The 15,334-nt window shown below is 47.9% G+C and overlaps 1 protein-coding gene across 3 annotated transcripts in view; it reads right to left on the bottom strand.

Annotated features, from left to right (window-relative positions):
• Window positions 1–2,863: 2,863 nt before the first annotated feature.
• The window catches only part of PIRT (phosphoinositide interacting regulator of transient receptor potential channels), a 22,660-nt gene continuing 10,189 nt past the window's right edge, over window positions 2,864–15,334 (bottom strand). For 2 of the 3 annotated variants that reach the window (XM_017531410.2, XM_017531411.2), the window contains exon 2: window positions 2,864–6,799. In XM_017531410.2, the coding sequence (XP_017386899.1) occupies window positions 6,248–6,661 (414 nt within the window). In that variant the 5' untranslated portion in view covers window positions 6,662–6,799 and the 3' untranslated portion in view covers window positions 2,864–6,247. The remainder of the gene's footprint in view (window positions 6,800–15,334) is intronic. The other variant, XR_005200826.1, reaches the window with a different exon arrangement.

The following is a 15,334-nucleotide window of genomic DNA, read 5'->3' as shown; positions in this document are numbered from 1 at the left end:
CCTCGGCCTCCTAAAGTGCTGGGATTACAGGCATGAGCCACCACACTCGGCCAGCCATTGCTTTTTATAGGCTGGGCTCCTCCTGCTAACCCATAGGCAGCTTCCAGACCCCCCCCCCCGCCTCCATTTTCCCATTCCTTTCCACTCGCCTACCACCTCTGACGTGCACACTTGTCGCAGCTCCGCTCTAGAGAGCTGGAAAGGCAGCCTGGGGCCAGACTGACTTGGGCACACATCCTCTGTGCATTTCTTCCTCCCTGTGTCTCCATCCAACTGTACCATAACTGATGACGTCCTTGCTTCTCTCCTCTGGGGACTCGCCTGATTGCTTTCTGAGATGAGAGCTCATCTTCCTCACAGCATCCCCAACTTTGATGGCTGGTGTGTGGCAGGTACTCGGGGTCTTCAAATGCCAGGCTAATAGCTACTCCTGAGGGAGGGATCAGAGACCATGTCCGAGAAAGGGAGCAGAGGAAGGGAAGGGCCTCAGGCCCCAGGAAATGAGATGGGCAAATGCTGCCATAATAGAATCTGCCTCCCTCCTCTTTTGGGTCTTCCTCCCATGCAACCCCTCAGGAAAAGGACCATGATTGATGCTTACATTCCTTCATTGATCGAAAAAGAGCCAACATGGTCAACATGATGATCAGAGGAGCCATCGCTCCCCCTCTTCTTTGCAGTCACTTTGGTGGTTTTGCCAGAGAGCCCTGCTGCACAGTGGGAGATGGTCTTATTTTGGAGGTGACCCTTACCTAAACTTCTTTCACTTTGGAATGGGAGACCTAGACTTGGAGAAGGCCTGAAATCTCTTTTTCCTGCACCTGTAGTCCATAGAAATGAGCATTGTCCCTTAGCCATAGAGGAACTCCCCCCCCCCACCACCTGCCGCTCCAGAGACCAAGAGAAGCTGACTGCACAGAGCCAGGGCCTGGCTGGGCTGGTGGAGTGCCTGGAGCTCTGTGCAGGTCTGCATAGAAGGGAATGGCCAACAGGAACTGGCCCTCCTTGCAGGCTCAGGGCTCCATGCATGGGAATGGAGGTAGGACCTGAGAGGGCAATTGTCTGCCCTGTTTCTGCTGGTGGCTTCTTTCCAGGACCTGGTGTAGTAGGGTCAAGGCCCTTTAGTGACTCTCCTTTCTAGTCTTGAGAGACAGAGGAAGGGTCTTTTGAGAATGAACAACAGGGCAAGCGGCCTCTAAAGCACCTTTGCCTGCTGGAAGACCTGGTGCTCAGCAGCTCTGCTCTGGAGAAGTGGTATTGGATCTTTTTTATTTTTTGAGATGAAGTCTCCATCTGTTGCCCAGGCTGGGAGTGCAGTGGCGCAATCTAGGCTTAACTGCAGCCTCTGCCTCCCTGGTTCAAGCGATTCCCCTGCCTCAGCCTCCCAAGTAGCTGGGATTACAGGTGCTTGCTACCACGCCCTGCAAATTTTTGTATTTTTGGTAGAGCCGGGGTTTCACCATGTTGGCCAGGATGGTCTCGAACTCCTGACATTAAGGGATCCGCCCACCTGAGCCTCCCACAGTGCTGGGATTACAGGTGTGAGCCCCTGCGCCCTGCATGGTATTGGATCTTGATTGCCTCTTTGGTTCTAGGCACTTCCTGTGGGAGGTGGTCGTAGCCTTCTGAGGGGTTATGAACTTGGCCTATGACATGATGCAATGAGAAGTCATAATAACCTGTGTCAGCAAGTCCTGAATCCTCCTGCTGCTCAGTAGGTGAGACTGGCCCCTGGAACAAAGGCTGTATGTATCAAAGCCACCCTGCTCTGACAGCATGGTGATCGGAGCCCCCATTCCTGCCTCTGACCACGGCCGTGGCATGGAGCCTCATGCCTGTGGCTGGGAGCTCAGGGTATGAGAGCACATGCGCTCTGGAGGCAGCTGTGGGCTTACACCTCTGACCTGATCTTGTGCTTATAGGCTGAAACCTGGGGCATGTAACTTACTCTTCTGAGCCCCATTTACTTATCTGGAAAAGGTGCTACAAAGGATTAGATACAGGGGAGAAAAAGAACAAACTGAACTGTGTGAAAGCCCCGAGCACAGGGCCTGGCAGAGGAGGTGCTCAGAACGCAGGCTTCTTCCTGGCTGGTGATTCCTTTTGTCTTCCTCTCTGGGCTCCTGGCCAGGAATTTCACCCCCTGTCCTGGTCCTGGGCCCCTGCTGGGTGTGCCCTCCCAGCATGTCTGGCGACCTCAGCTCCCTTTCAGCTTTCCCCACCTTGGTGACCTTGGTGCCTCTGCTGCTCCTCAGAGGCCTTTAGAGAGCTGTGTGGTGGTGGGGGTATGGGTGTGGCCTCTGCAGCTAGGTTAGCTGGGTTTCAATCATGCTGTCATAGCTGATGTCCCTGTACTTTACTTATCTCACCTGTAAAATGAGGATGATGGTAACAGCATTTCAGGACAGGATTTTGGAAAGGAGTGAATGAATCAATGAATAAAGTGCTTACATCAGCTTTGGGCACATAGTGAGCACCCAATAAACAGTCGTCGTTTAATTCCTCTGCTCTTCAGACACCACCCCAGAATGTCTCTCTGCCAACTGCCTCTGATCACCTCTCCTTCTTCTGCCCTCCCCTCCCCCACACTACCCTCCCAAGCCCCCATGGCACAGGGTTGATGCCACCCAGTAGCATCCTCAGGTACACCCCTGGGCAGTTTCCTTGGACACATTTAACATCAGACATGTTTGGAGCTCTGGGTTTTGGTTTTCCAGTGCCCTCTGACCTCTGAGGGCAGGAAATAGTGAAGAGATGGAGATGGATATGAGGGCCAAGAGGTGTGGGGGCGTCATGACTGGCAATGTTGCAGGAATTGAAGGAGGAATAAAATACCCTTTACTCTACCCAGACAGACTACCAGTTGCTTTCTTTTCTCCATTACGGATTGAGCCAGCTAGGGCAAGCAGAAAGTCAAGGCCACAGTGAGTTTGGTGGGAAGTCAAGTGGAAGAGAGTCAGGATTAAGGAGCTGGAGGGGCAGAGGAGGCTGGTCCAGGAGACCGGGAGAAGGGGTTAGGAGAAAGGAGACCTGCGGAGCTGAACTGCACCTTCTCCTTGTGCCTGCACTTGTCAGTTACTGGGGACGTCGATAGGCTGATGCTGGAGCAGCTGCCTGCCTTGCCCTGGACCACTGATTCATTCTGGACAGTTCTTTCTCCATATCTCTTTTTTTGGTCTCAATACTTGGCTTGTGGGAAAGAGTTGGAAGCTGCTGGTCTCTATCCCGTCAGCATCTCAGAGTAGGGTCATCAGCTTTTACAAGACACCTAAGGAATGATGCACAAGACCCATCCTGTCCATTTTCTCCCTGGCAGCAATCTGGGGAGAAGTATGTGTGGCAATGGAGGGTGGGGTGCATTTTAGAGGAATTAACTGGTGGACATGTTCTTTAAATTCTTGAAGAGAAGAATAAAAACACAGCAGACACTGTTAGAATACAATTCAACATTACATTGATTCCTTTAGGCTTCGGATTAGATCAAACTCTCCCTAACAGAATAGCCATGGGGAGCATGATACAATCTAGTGAGCCCAAAACATGGAAACTGGTTCTGTCATTTGACCCACTGACATGAAAAAATCATTGCAGGTGATCCTTTGTCACAGAAATGTGGAGTCTGACTGGGGCTGCATTCCCAGATCAGGTGCATCCATGCCTCAGCCTTCCACGGGGCAGCAGGCATTGGCAAACACCTCAATGTCCTGCCTCAGTGTGACCCAGGAACATTTCCAGCCCACACTCCTGTGGAGGATCCCCATGGGGATGATGATATTTGGGGATATTTCCTCACGTTTTCTCTGCTGAGAAACTAGCTTGAGTGGGCAGCAAATGGAGGCAGGTACTGCGAAAGTCTGCAAGGTGAATCCAGAACCTGGACTTCTGGAGTCGTGGTTGTCCCCAAACTTCCTTCCACTAAGACATCCGTGATAGCAGCATCCAAATGGGCCCTCCTCATATAGCCGTGCCCAGGCTACAAGCTCCTGGGCAGAGGAAATGAGGCATCAGGAGTGTGGGTTTCCAGTGACTTATCCAGGAGCCCATCCCATTTGCTCCCAATTAAGAATTCATCCAGGAATGCAAGAGTGATATTATAGGGCCAATCTCAAATCTGCATTCATGTCAGAAGAAGGGAAATGATCTGTAAGGTTTGTCACTGAGGCACTAAAGCTACAATTAATGACATAGCACTTGCAACACTCCCAAGATTGGTCCTGACTGCCTGTGTGCAGGGCTCGATGTGAGCTAGAGACCTGGCCACACTGGCATGGATCTGCATGAAGGCCATGGCCACCCTGGGTGAGCCTCAACAGCCATGAGCTCCCCAAACTCTGACTCCTTAGGTGGATCAGTTTAGGGGTGGTCCCCATGACACAAGTGCTTGCCTCCATGGATTTTCCTACAATGCAGAGGGAATGAGGATGGATTCCGGCTCTGCATATGGAACTGCCATGGAGGATGGGGTTATCTGGAGGCCTGTAGGAGAGAGAGGTGGCCATGGTGACTGGGAGGCCACGAGGCTGAGGAGTGAAGAGAATTAGCTCAAGCCAAGGGTGATTCTGGTGCAGGATGCTCTCCTCGGACACCTTGTTACCAAATGCTCTTCAGGGGTCTTTGGCTTGGCCTAAGGTGGCATAGCTGGCTTCCTCACAGGTACGGCTTCTGATCCTTCACCCACGGGCCTCTTGGTTGCCACAGGGAGTTATGGAAGCACTTACCTCTCAGGGGCTCTCTGCTTGCTGGGTCCTCTGGAAACCCACTTCCCGTCTCTACCATAGGCCCCAGGAGGTCATCAATGTGCCTCCAGGAGAAGCTGCACTAGGCACTTGGGGAAGAGGTGGGAAGCTGGGCAAGAGAGGGATGAAACATTGGGGAGGTCAGACAAGTGGCTGTGCAGTTTTCTAATTCCACCATGTTCTCCTTACCCAAGCTGCTTCTGCACGTACATGGCAGCTCCTGCTGCTTCCAATGCCTTTCTTTCCCCTCTTTGCTAACTCTTGTCTTTTCTTTTGTTTTTTGGGTTGGAGGACATGGCCTCTGGGAATTTCTCCATCCTCTCACAAGTCTGGGGTAGACACCTCCTGTGTTTCCACAACCACCCGCATTTTGCCAGTTGGCTTGTCTGCATCTGTCACTTTGGGAAGCAAGAAGACAGCAGGGACGGCGTCTTGCTCCCAGCCAGGGCTGATCCCAGAGTGGGGCACTTAATAAATATTTGCCTTTTTTGGTGAGTGGGGGCAGGGATAATGGAAATTTGAATTTTCTAAGGTGAATGCCATCTCTAGAAACCTACAGATCATTCAGATATGGAACTTGATCCTCTCAATTTTGATCTTGATGGAAGTGAAGAGGAAAACCATCTTGCAGGATCCCTCTGTATCTTTCCATTTTGCTGTTCTAGATGCAGAGGTAGAGGCAGGGGCAGGAAGAAAGAAGAAATTAGTGCAACATGCATTTGACCTTGGCTAATGACCAAGTTCAGAGAAGAAAGTGGTCAATGAGAAGGCGTTAGAAGGTCAAGTGGAAACTGTGACATGCCCTAGCCTACTCTACTGCCTCTGATGTAAATATAATAGAATTAGGAACTAAACTTCCCTTCAGCCAGCTAACTCTGAGAATCATGTCCAGGGGCATGTGCCGTCTTGGAGAATGTTTTTCTCAGGCCTCCCTTCATTGTTCAGTCTTTGGAATGTTTGATACTTGTGATCTGTCTGGGATCTTGAAATTAAAGTCAGTGTCTTGCCTGCTAATGGAGCTGGGGCTGTCAAACCCAATGATCAGAACTCAGCCATCCTTTCCTCCTCTGTAAAGGACCTCCGTGGGTCAGTTTTGGTTCCAGAAGGATGCAAATGAAGAACCCAGCTCTGGCACTGAGATATGTAAACATGAGGTTCTCCCTGGGGCATAGCCCACCCCCGAAGAATTTCCCAGCATGCATTGCACTTGGCAGAGAGCGTTGGATGAATGATGCTTAGATGTGGGGGCAGGGGATGACAGTGACCAAAAGGAGGGCCACAGCCAGGATCCAAGGAAGCATCAGTCAGAATAGGGATGAAACGGATACATCCAGCAACATTCCCGGCTGCATGGAGAGTGGAGTCCCGAGCTCTACCTTCCCCACCGGGTCAGGAAGAGCATTTTCCTGGATCAGTTTTATGGCACCCCATAGAGGAGATGGGGATGTCGGGTGTTGGTCATCAGATCTCCTTCTCCCAGTCAAGGTGGCCGGGAGATGCGGAAACCACCATCAGCGAGTCAGGAAGAAGGACTTGAGGCTGCGTAAGAAATTCGACTTCTGTCTCTGCTTCTGTTTCTTTTTGATGATGGGCACCCACACCAGCCCGCACACCAGCATCATGAGTCCTAAGGACAGGAAGGCAGGCCCTACCATTTTGAGGATGGAGAGGCTCTTGTCACCCAACTTCAAGGTATAGGCCAAGCAGGTGATGACCACGCCAAAAAGCAAGATGGCGCCACCCACGGACATGATGACGATGGGCTTGCGGTAGATTTCCCAGTTACTCCTCGGGGTGGTGGTCCAGACAGACTCACTCCTGGAGCTGATGCACAGGGAGCTGGCAGTCTGGCTGGGCAGCAGGTCCTTGGCTTCTGGAGACTTCTCATCAACCTCCAGGGCCTTGGGGAGTGTCTCCATCGTCATGGCTGCTCAGGACTGGGAGCCTAGGACCGGCAATAGCTGGAAACAAGAGTGGAGTCAAAGGAATCCTCACACAGCCTTCCTGTACTCAGCATCCATCTCTAGCCCCACTCTCAGTGGAGGGTGAACAAGGTCTTTGTGCTGAAACCAAAAAAGAAAAAAGAAAATGAAATGACATCTATGTAAATAAGAAACCACCCAAGGTTTCTTATTTGTAAATAAATTATTTATAAATAAGGTTTCTTATTTATAAATAATATATATTATAAAATATTATAACATTTTATTCAATCGCTTTTAATATTTAAAACAGGGAACAGTTATGCCATTTTAGAAACAAACAAAAGCTATATATATATATATTTTGTTGTTGTTGTTGTTCTTTTGTTTTTTAGATGGAGTCTCCCTCTGTCACCCAGGCTGGGGTGCAGTGGCACAATCTCAGCTCACTGTGGCCTCCACCTCCTGGGTTCAAGAAACCCTCATGCCGGCTGAGCGCCGTGGCTCATGCCTGTAATCCCAGCACTTTGGGAGGCTGAGGCAGTCAAATGATTTGAGGTCAGGAGTTTGAGACCAGCCTGGCCAACATGGTGAAACCCTGTCTCTACTANAATCCCAGCACTTTGGGAGGTTGAGGTGGGTGGGTCATCTGAGGTCAGGAGTTCAAGACCAGCCTGGTCAACATGGTGAAACCCTGTCTCTACTACAAATACAAAAAAGTTACCTGGGCGTGGTGGTGAGTGCCTGTAATCCCAGCTACTTGGGAGACTGAGGCAGGATAATCACTTGAACCCAGGTGGTGGAGGTTGCAGTGAGCCGAGATTGCACCAATGCACTCTAGCCTGGACAACAGAGAAAGACTCTGACTTTCGTGCCTCAGCCTCTGGAGTAGCTGGGATTACAGGCACGCACCATCACACCTGGCTAATTTTTGTATTTTTAGTAGAGATGGGTTTTCTCCATGTTAGCCAGGCTGGTCACAAACTCTTGATCTAAGTGATCCACCTCGGCCTCCCAAAGTGCTGAGATTACAGGCATGAGTCACTGTGCCCAGCCAGCTATTTGGCCTTGGTAATATTAAAGTTCATATCTCTGCTTCCTAAGACTCTGAAAATATTACAAGGTGCTTTTGTAACCATAGGGACCTAGTGTGTGCTTCCCTTTGGAGCCCGTGGTATATTTACATAAGTGAAGTAGTCATTTAAAAAGGGATTTTTTTTTCCCTGTGGGCTTGGGGGTAGGGATGGGATCATAAAGCTGTTAGGAAATCTTGTGCTGGTTATTGCAATCTGGTCTCATATGAGGATGTCTGATCACCTTCACCAGAATTCTTTTTCTCAGTAGTCATTTCCAGCCCTTTTCAGTGAAGACAGGGGACGATGTGATTGCTGCTTCCAGAAGTTGGAAAGGTTGTGATGAAGGCATTAAAATGCAGTGATTCTCAGTGGTGCCAGAGAAGAGAGCTGGGGCTGGGCAGGGAAGGGCTTCTTCCTAGGAGCTGCCATCTGGGAGTGCGGGGACTCAGGAACAGGAAGTGTTCAACTGGAGGCTGGGACCACTGCAGGGACATTTGACTCCTGATTCGGAGAGAGGAAAATGGGCCTTGCTGGAATTAACTAACATCTTTTTGGCTCTGCAATGCGGTTGCTAGTTTAGTCTCATTTTCTAGGGACAGAGACTGAGACCCAGTGGGGTTTAGGATCTTGGCGAACTACACCCTTCCCCATCGGGCCAAGGTCTTTGGCCTCAAAGCTCCTTGCGCTGCACTGCAGCTGGTCTGGATGGGTCCTGAAAGTTCCTCAACTATAAGAATCCTGAGATTTTCATTTTGGGGCTTCATCCTGTAGTAACACAATCTCTCAATGAATCCGGTATAATCCCCTAACACTGATCCACTGCACGATGTGAGAAAGAAGAATCCTGTTGTATGTTTTTCATAATATGACATTTATTCCAATTGAAGGAGTATTTTTTATTCTGAGATCGGAATGTAATGGAGTGGAGTCCTTCCTTGGTGTTGGAATATTCTTCATTTTAGGAAATGATTATGATGGAAGAGCGTCATTGGTTTTGTTAGTGTCTGCCCAGAAAAAAAAAATTGGCCCCTATATCGTGTCCATCTGTCACCTCTCTCTCTCTCTCTCTCTCTCTCTACCTACCTATCTGCCTTTCTGTCTATCTGTCTATCTGCAATGGTCCACGAAATCCCAAAGAAACAGTAACCATTAATTTATTGGAAGGGAGGATGTATCCTTGGGAGAGTGAATGGGTAGGGAGGGATGCATTTCTAAGCAATGACAGAAAGAGAAGCAGTTCTCTTCCCCTGAGCAGAGGGAATGTCTACTTTCCCCTCCCTCCCACCCGCCTCTCTGTAACTGTGACCAGGCAAGAGGCAAGCAGCAACTATAAACAGAAGCAGGCGGGCAGGGCAGGGCGGTGGGTAGAACTTTGTACTGGGAAGAATGAAGCCTAGTTATTCACAGTTCCGGCAAGTCACTGAACCTACTTGCAGAAGCTGCATGTGATGGAAAGATCCAGGTCTTTGGCATCAGAGTAAACATGATTTGAATGCAGTTTTCTAGTTATGTGCTGTGGGTCAGGTGACTTCAGCCCCTGAACCTTGCTAGCCCTATATAAAACAGGGATAATGGAGTGTCTACCTCATAGGGTTGCTGTGACAGTCAAATTTCAAAAAACACCGCTATATTGTCTGACAGATTCTATGTGTTCAGGAAATGGCCTTGGTTGTCACTGCAATTATTTTCTTTCTGGGTCTCTATTTTTCCATTTATAAAATAAAGGAGTTTGGTTAGGTGACTTCTTTTTTCTGCAACCTCCACCTCCTGGGTTCAAGCAATTCTCCTGCCTCAGTCTCCCAAGTAGTTGGGATTACAGGTGCCCACCACCATGCCCGGCTAATTTTTGTATTTTTAGTAGAGATGGGGTTTCATCATATTGGCCAGGCTGGTCTCGAACTCCTGACCTTGTGATCCACCCGCCTTGGCCTCCCAGAGTGCTGGGATTACAGGCGTGAGCCACCGCACCCATCCTGGTTAGGTGACTTCTAAAGCTATTTCAGATGTCTATAGGTAATGAATCAGCTTGAATTCTGAGAATTGAGGTTTTCAGAAAATCACCAATTCATGGGCTGTAGGAGTTTTATAACATTTTATTAAAGCCCCAGTAAGATTCTATTTTTTTTTCTATACCAGGGCTTTTTTATCTTTTTTTGAGACGGAGTTTTGCTCTTGTTGCCCAGGCTGGAGTGCTATGGCACAATCTCAGCTCACCGCAACCTCTGCCTCCTGGGTTCAAGCAATTCTCCTGCCTCAGCCTCCCGAGTAGCTGGGATTACAGGCATGCTCCAGCATGCCTGACTAATTTTGTATTTTTAAAGATGGGGTTTCTCCATGTTGGTCAGGCTGGTCCCTAACTCTCGAGCTCATGTTATCCGACCGCCTTGGCCTCCCAAAGTGCTCGGATTACAGGCATGAGCTGCCGTACCCTGCCTCTCACTTCCTTCTTAACTTGGGGGGTCTTCCAGCCTCCATGTATGTTTCCCTTCCTTGTACTGTGGTCTGGAAACTCTCTTAATGCAATAAGCTGGGGCAACGGTTGGGCTAATCTCACTTTTTCCCCCATCTTTCATTTATCACTCTATTTCTTTGCCTGATGTCCACACTCTTGTGAACTATCATTTCATATGTCTTTTTTGTTAATTTCCTTTTTTGTTATTTCAGGCAGAAGCATAAATCCAGACTTTGTTATTTCATCTTAGCCAGAAGTGGATCTTTAGGGTCTAATCTTCATTCAGAAGGTCTGGAGTTGCTGTATGTAAGAATCACTTGAGGAAGTTTGTTAAAGTACAGATGCTCCCACACAGCCATATGATGTCTGCACAGGGAGAAAAATGATCTGCATTTCAGTGAGGTACCAGGGCTTTTTAACAATGGCACGGTTCGCGTTTTGGATTGGACAGTTGATTGCTGTGGCAGACTATAGAATTGTAGGATGTTTGTATTGTAGGATGTTTAGCAACATCCCTGGATTCTACCCACTAGATGCCAGTGGTACCTCTTCCTCCCTGCCCCTATCATGACAATAAACTATATCTCCAGACCTTGCAAATGTCCGCTGGGGTGGGGAAGATCAACATGGTGGAGAGCCACTGCTCTGGCCAGCGTTTTCTCCTGCATAGCTTAAAAACTGCCTCAGGACAGAGGCTGGGCTTCCTCTTCTTCTACTCCATAGCACCTGGCTCACAGCCTGACACTTGGCAGCTGCTCAGAGAAGGGAGAGGGGAATTTGACACATGGAGGGGAAGGCTATGTGCAGAGTGGAGATGGAAGGAATGCTTCTACAAGCCAAAGCACGCCAAAGTCCTGGCGCCCCAGACTGGACAAGGACTGAGGCTCCAGAGAGGCTGGGCCTGTGGAGGAGTCGGGAAAGGCTGGAGTTGCAGGACCTCCTGAATCACCTCAGATTTGAATGTCGGCTGGCCTACAGGGCAGCAACTGCAGAAGGGTAGGGATGGGACCTTCTCCCCTAGAGGCCAATTAGGATCTTCAGAAGGCTGAGTTAGTGGGTGGGGACTTAATTACAGCACACAATTGCATGGTCTGCTACAGCAATCAATTTTCCAATCCCAAATGCCAACAGTGCTACTATTGAAAAGCCTTGGTATAGAAAAAAACAGAATCTTATTAGGGCTTTAATAAAATGTTATAAAATTCATACAACCCATGAATTGGTGATTTTCTGAAAACCTCAATTCTCAGAATTTAAGACTTGGCCCAGATGCTGCAGCTCTGCAGGGGACAAGGTAACACTTGGGGGGCTGGTCCAGTGAGAAGAACCACCCTTTCACACTTCAATTAAGTTACTGGTAGTTGGGTTTGTGTGATTCAGGAGATCTTTCACTCACCGTAGGGAGTTGAATTGTGGCCTCCAAAAGATGCATCTACCCAGAACCTCAGAATGTGACCTTATTTGGAAAAAGTGTCATTGCAAATACAATTCAGGTAAGGATCTTGAGATGAGAACATCCTGAGTTAGAGTGAGTTCTAAATGCAATGATTGGTGTCCTCCTTATGAAAGGAGGGAGAGGGGAATTTGACACACAGAGGGGAAGGCTATGTGCAGAAGAGAGATGGAAGGAATGTTTCTACAAGCCAAGACATGCCAAGGGCTGTCGGAGGCTGAGAGAGAGGCATGGAGTGGATTCTCCCTCTAGCCTCCGGAAAGACCCAACTCTACCAACAACTTAATTTTAGACTTCCGGCCTCTAGAAATGTGAGCCATTCAATTTCTGTTGTTTTAAGTCACCAAGAATGTGGCAATTTGTCATGACAGCCCTACGAAATAAGTATACTCAGTTTCCTTGAAGGTACTGACGCCCCAGACTGGACAAGGACTGAGACCCCAGAGAGGCTGGGCCTGTGGAGGAGCCGAGAAAGGCTGGAGTTGCAGGACCTCCTGCACCACCTCAGATTTGAATATCGGTTCGCCTTCAGAGCAGCAACTGGAGAAGGGCGGATGGGTCCGTCTCCTCTAGAGACCCATTTGGAGCTTCAGAAGCCTGAATTAGTGGGTGGGGACTTAATTACAGTATACAACCAGGCTAAGCAGGCTGCAGGCTGGCACCAAGAAACAGTGTTAGTCTGGGACTATACAGCAATGAGAAGCCAGACAGAAAAAGAATGCACACGACATGATCTTATTTCCATAAAATTCAAAAACAGGTAAAACAGTCTATGCTATGAGAGGCTGGGGTGGTGGCTACCTTTGGTAGGAGTAGTGACCAGAAGGGAGCCTGATGGGGACTTCTAAGGTGCCGGGAATGTTCTGATTCTTGGCCTGGCAGCTGTCTACGAGGGAGTGGACTAGTACTGCAGCACATTTGTGGTGTGACCGTTTCTGTGTGTGTACAATATATGCCAATAAAACACTTAAAGAGAATTAAAAGGTATAACTCAATGCAATGTGTTCCTTCCTTTGGATTCTGATTAGAACGAGCCAGTTGCACAAAGGCATTGGGGATAGTTAGGGAAGTCTGACCATGGACTTGGATAAGTCTCAGCCTCAGTGTGAACCATGGTTCCTTTCACTTTCCACAAGCAGATTTATCCCTAGAGCTCTGTGGTCTTCCAACCCCCAATCGGCATGGCTTTCCCTAGGTAGTTGCTGACCTTTAAGGTCAAATCAACTGCATAGACCCCTAGTGCTAAGAGGATTAGAGAGGGCTGGGGATCCACCTGACATGACCAGAAACCCCCATAGTGATAATCCCTGGCTATATAACTCGGGCCCCATTTCCTGGTTTGAAGGAATTGCTTATTCGCATCTTACATGGATACATGGCAGGGATAGAGATGCCAGACAAGAAAAGGGAAGGGAAGTGGGTGGAAAAAACACAGAGGACAATTGATTTTCAACAAATGCATCGAAGCAATTCAACATGGAAAGGAAAGTCATTTCAACAAATGTGCCGGAGCAACTGGATAGTCATATGGAAAAAGAATGAAACTTGACCCCATTTTGTGCCATCAACAAAAACTAGAGCTGGATCATGAATATAACCTAAATGTAAAAGGTAAAACTAAAGATTTTGGGGAAAGCACAGGAGAAAATCTTTGTGACCTGGGGATAGGCAAAGATTTGGTAGACAAGACAGAGAGAGAAAAAAACAATCAATAAAATGGATATCATCAAAATTTAAAATGCCTGCTCGTTAGATGACACCATGTAGGAAATGAATAGGCAAACTCTGGACTGTGAGAAAATATTTATAAAATATGTATCTGGGCTTAGCGTGGTGGTTCACACCTGTAATCTAATCCCAGCACTTTGAAAGGCTGAGGCAGCAGATCACTTGAGGTCAGGAGTTCGAGACCAGCCTGGCCAATATGGTGAAACTCTGTCTCTACTGAAAATACACAAAATTAGCCAGGAGTGGTGGCACACACCTGTAATCCCAGCTACTTGGGAGGCTGAGGCAGGAGAATTACTTGAAGCCAGCAGATGGAAGTTGCAGTGAGCCGAGATTGCGCCACTGCACTCCAGCCTGGGCAACTGGGCAAGACTCTGTCTCATAAAAATAAATAAATAAATAAAGCATCTGTCAAGGCTACATATGATTAATAAAAAGACAAAGAGCTCAGTTGAAATGGACCAACAGTTTAAATAGACTCATTACAAGATAACAAGTGAACAAGGAACCCATGAAAAAATGCTTGACATTGATGTTTAACAGGAAAATACAGATCAAAGCCACAACGAGACATCACCACACATTCACTACAATGGATAAAATGTGAAAATCTCACAATACCATAGGTTGCTGTGAACATGGAACCACCTAAGCCGGTGGGAATGGAAAATTGGTTGTTTCTTATGAAGTTAAATATACATCTTCCCTTTGACCCAGTAGTTCCACTTTCAAATATTTATTTGTCCCAGAGAAATGAAAATGCATGTCTGAAAAAAGACTTAAGAATAGTCATAAAAGCTTTATTCATAATAGCAAAAAAATAAATAAAAAGAAAACAACCCAAACGTCCCTCAACAGAAGAAAGGATAAGTGGTTGTATAATCACACAATGGATTACTACTAAGCAGTAAAAAGGAGCTAACTTCCGAAGCACACTACAGCATGGATGAGCCACACAGACATGCTGGGTCAAAGAGATTGAATATAAAAGAGTACCTATATTGTATGTTTCCATCTACATGGCATTCTGAAGCCAGCTAAGAACTAATTAAGGTGGCAAAGCTCAGTATGGTTGTGGGGCTTGAGGGGGAACCAACTGGGAGATACACGAGGGAATTTCCCAGGGTGGATGGACATGTTCTATGTGGTGATATTGGTGGGGGCTGCATGAGGGATCCATTTGTTAATATGGTGCACTTTGATCTGTGCATTTCAATTGTGTAAATTACACTGCACCCCAAAGAGCTGTGAAAGCCTTAATAATAATAATCCAGTAGGGTGAGGAGGGGCACACATAGAAGTAGAGCTTGACCAGGAATGGAGGAATGTCGACCATGGCTGATGCCCTATGATGGAATCTGGAGACCCACAGCAGGGCGTAGGCAGGAGACACAGTGAAGGAAAGTAGAGGTGCAGGCATGGAGGCGTGATCCCAGAATAGGGCAGAGACACTAAAGGGAAATCTGGAAGCTGAGAGGTACCTGGCTCTACAGGAACTGACTCTGAGAAAGAGGAGATCCTGAGAGGAAGAGAAAGTGCTTCTGGGAAACGTCTGGAATTGGGAAGAGGTTGTGGGGAGAGAAGGAGAGAGGGAATGAAAACAAGAATTTCACCTTGTCTCTGGAAAGAGAGAAAGAAAAACATTTTCTTCAAAATCCCTTGAAGAAAAACACAGACTTGGCCAGGTGTGGTGGCTCACGCTTGTAATCCCAGCACTTTGGGAGGCTGAGGCAGGTGGATCACCTGAGGTCAGAAGTTCGAGACCAGCCTGGCTAACATGGTGAAACCCTATCTCTACTAAAAATATAAAAATTAGCTGGGCCTGGTGGTGGGCGCCTATAATCCCAGCTACTGGGGAGGCTGAGGCAGCAGAATCACTTGATCTACTGGGGAGGCGGAGGTTACAGTGAGCCAAGATCGTTCCACTGCACTGCAGCCTGGGCAACAAGAGAAAGACTTCGTCTCAA

This window comes from Cebus imitator, unplaced genomic scaffold (assembly GCF_001604975.1).
Source record: "Cebus imitator isolate Cc_AM_T3 unplaced genomic scaffold, Cebus_imitator-1.0 Scaffold72, whole genome shotgun sequence".
Classification (NCBI taxonomy): domain Eukaryota; kingdom Metazoa; phylum Chordata; class Mammalia; order Primates; family Cebidae; genus Cebus; species Cebus imitator.
Note: the sequence above shows the minus strand (reverse complement) of the source record. Positions and strands in the feature narration are given on the sequence as shown.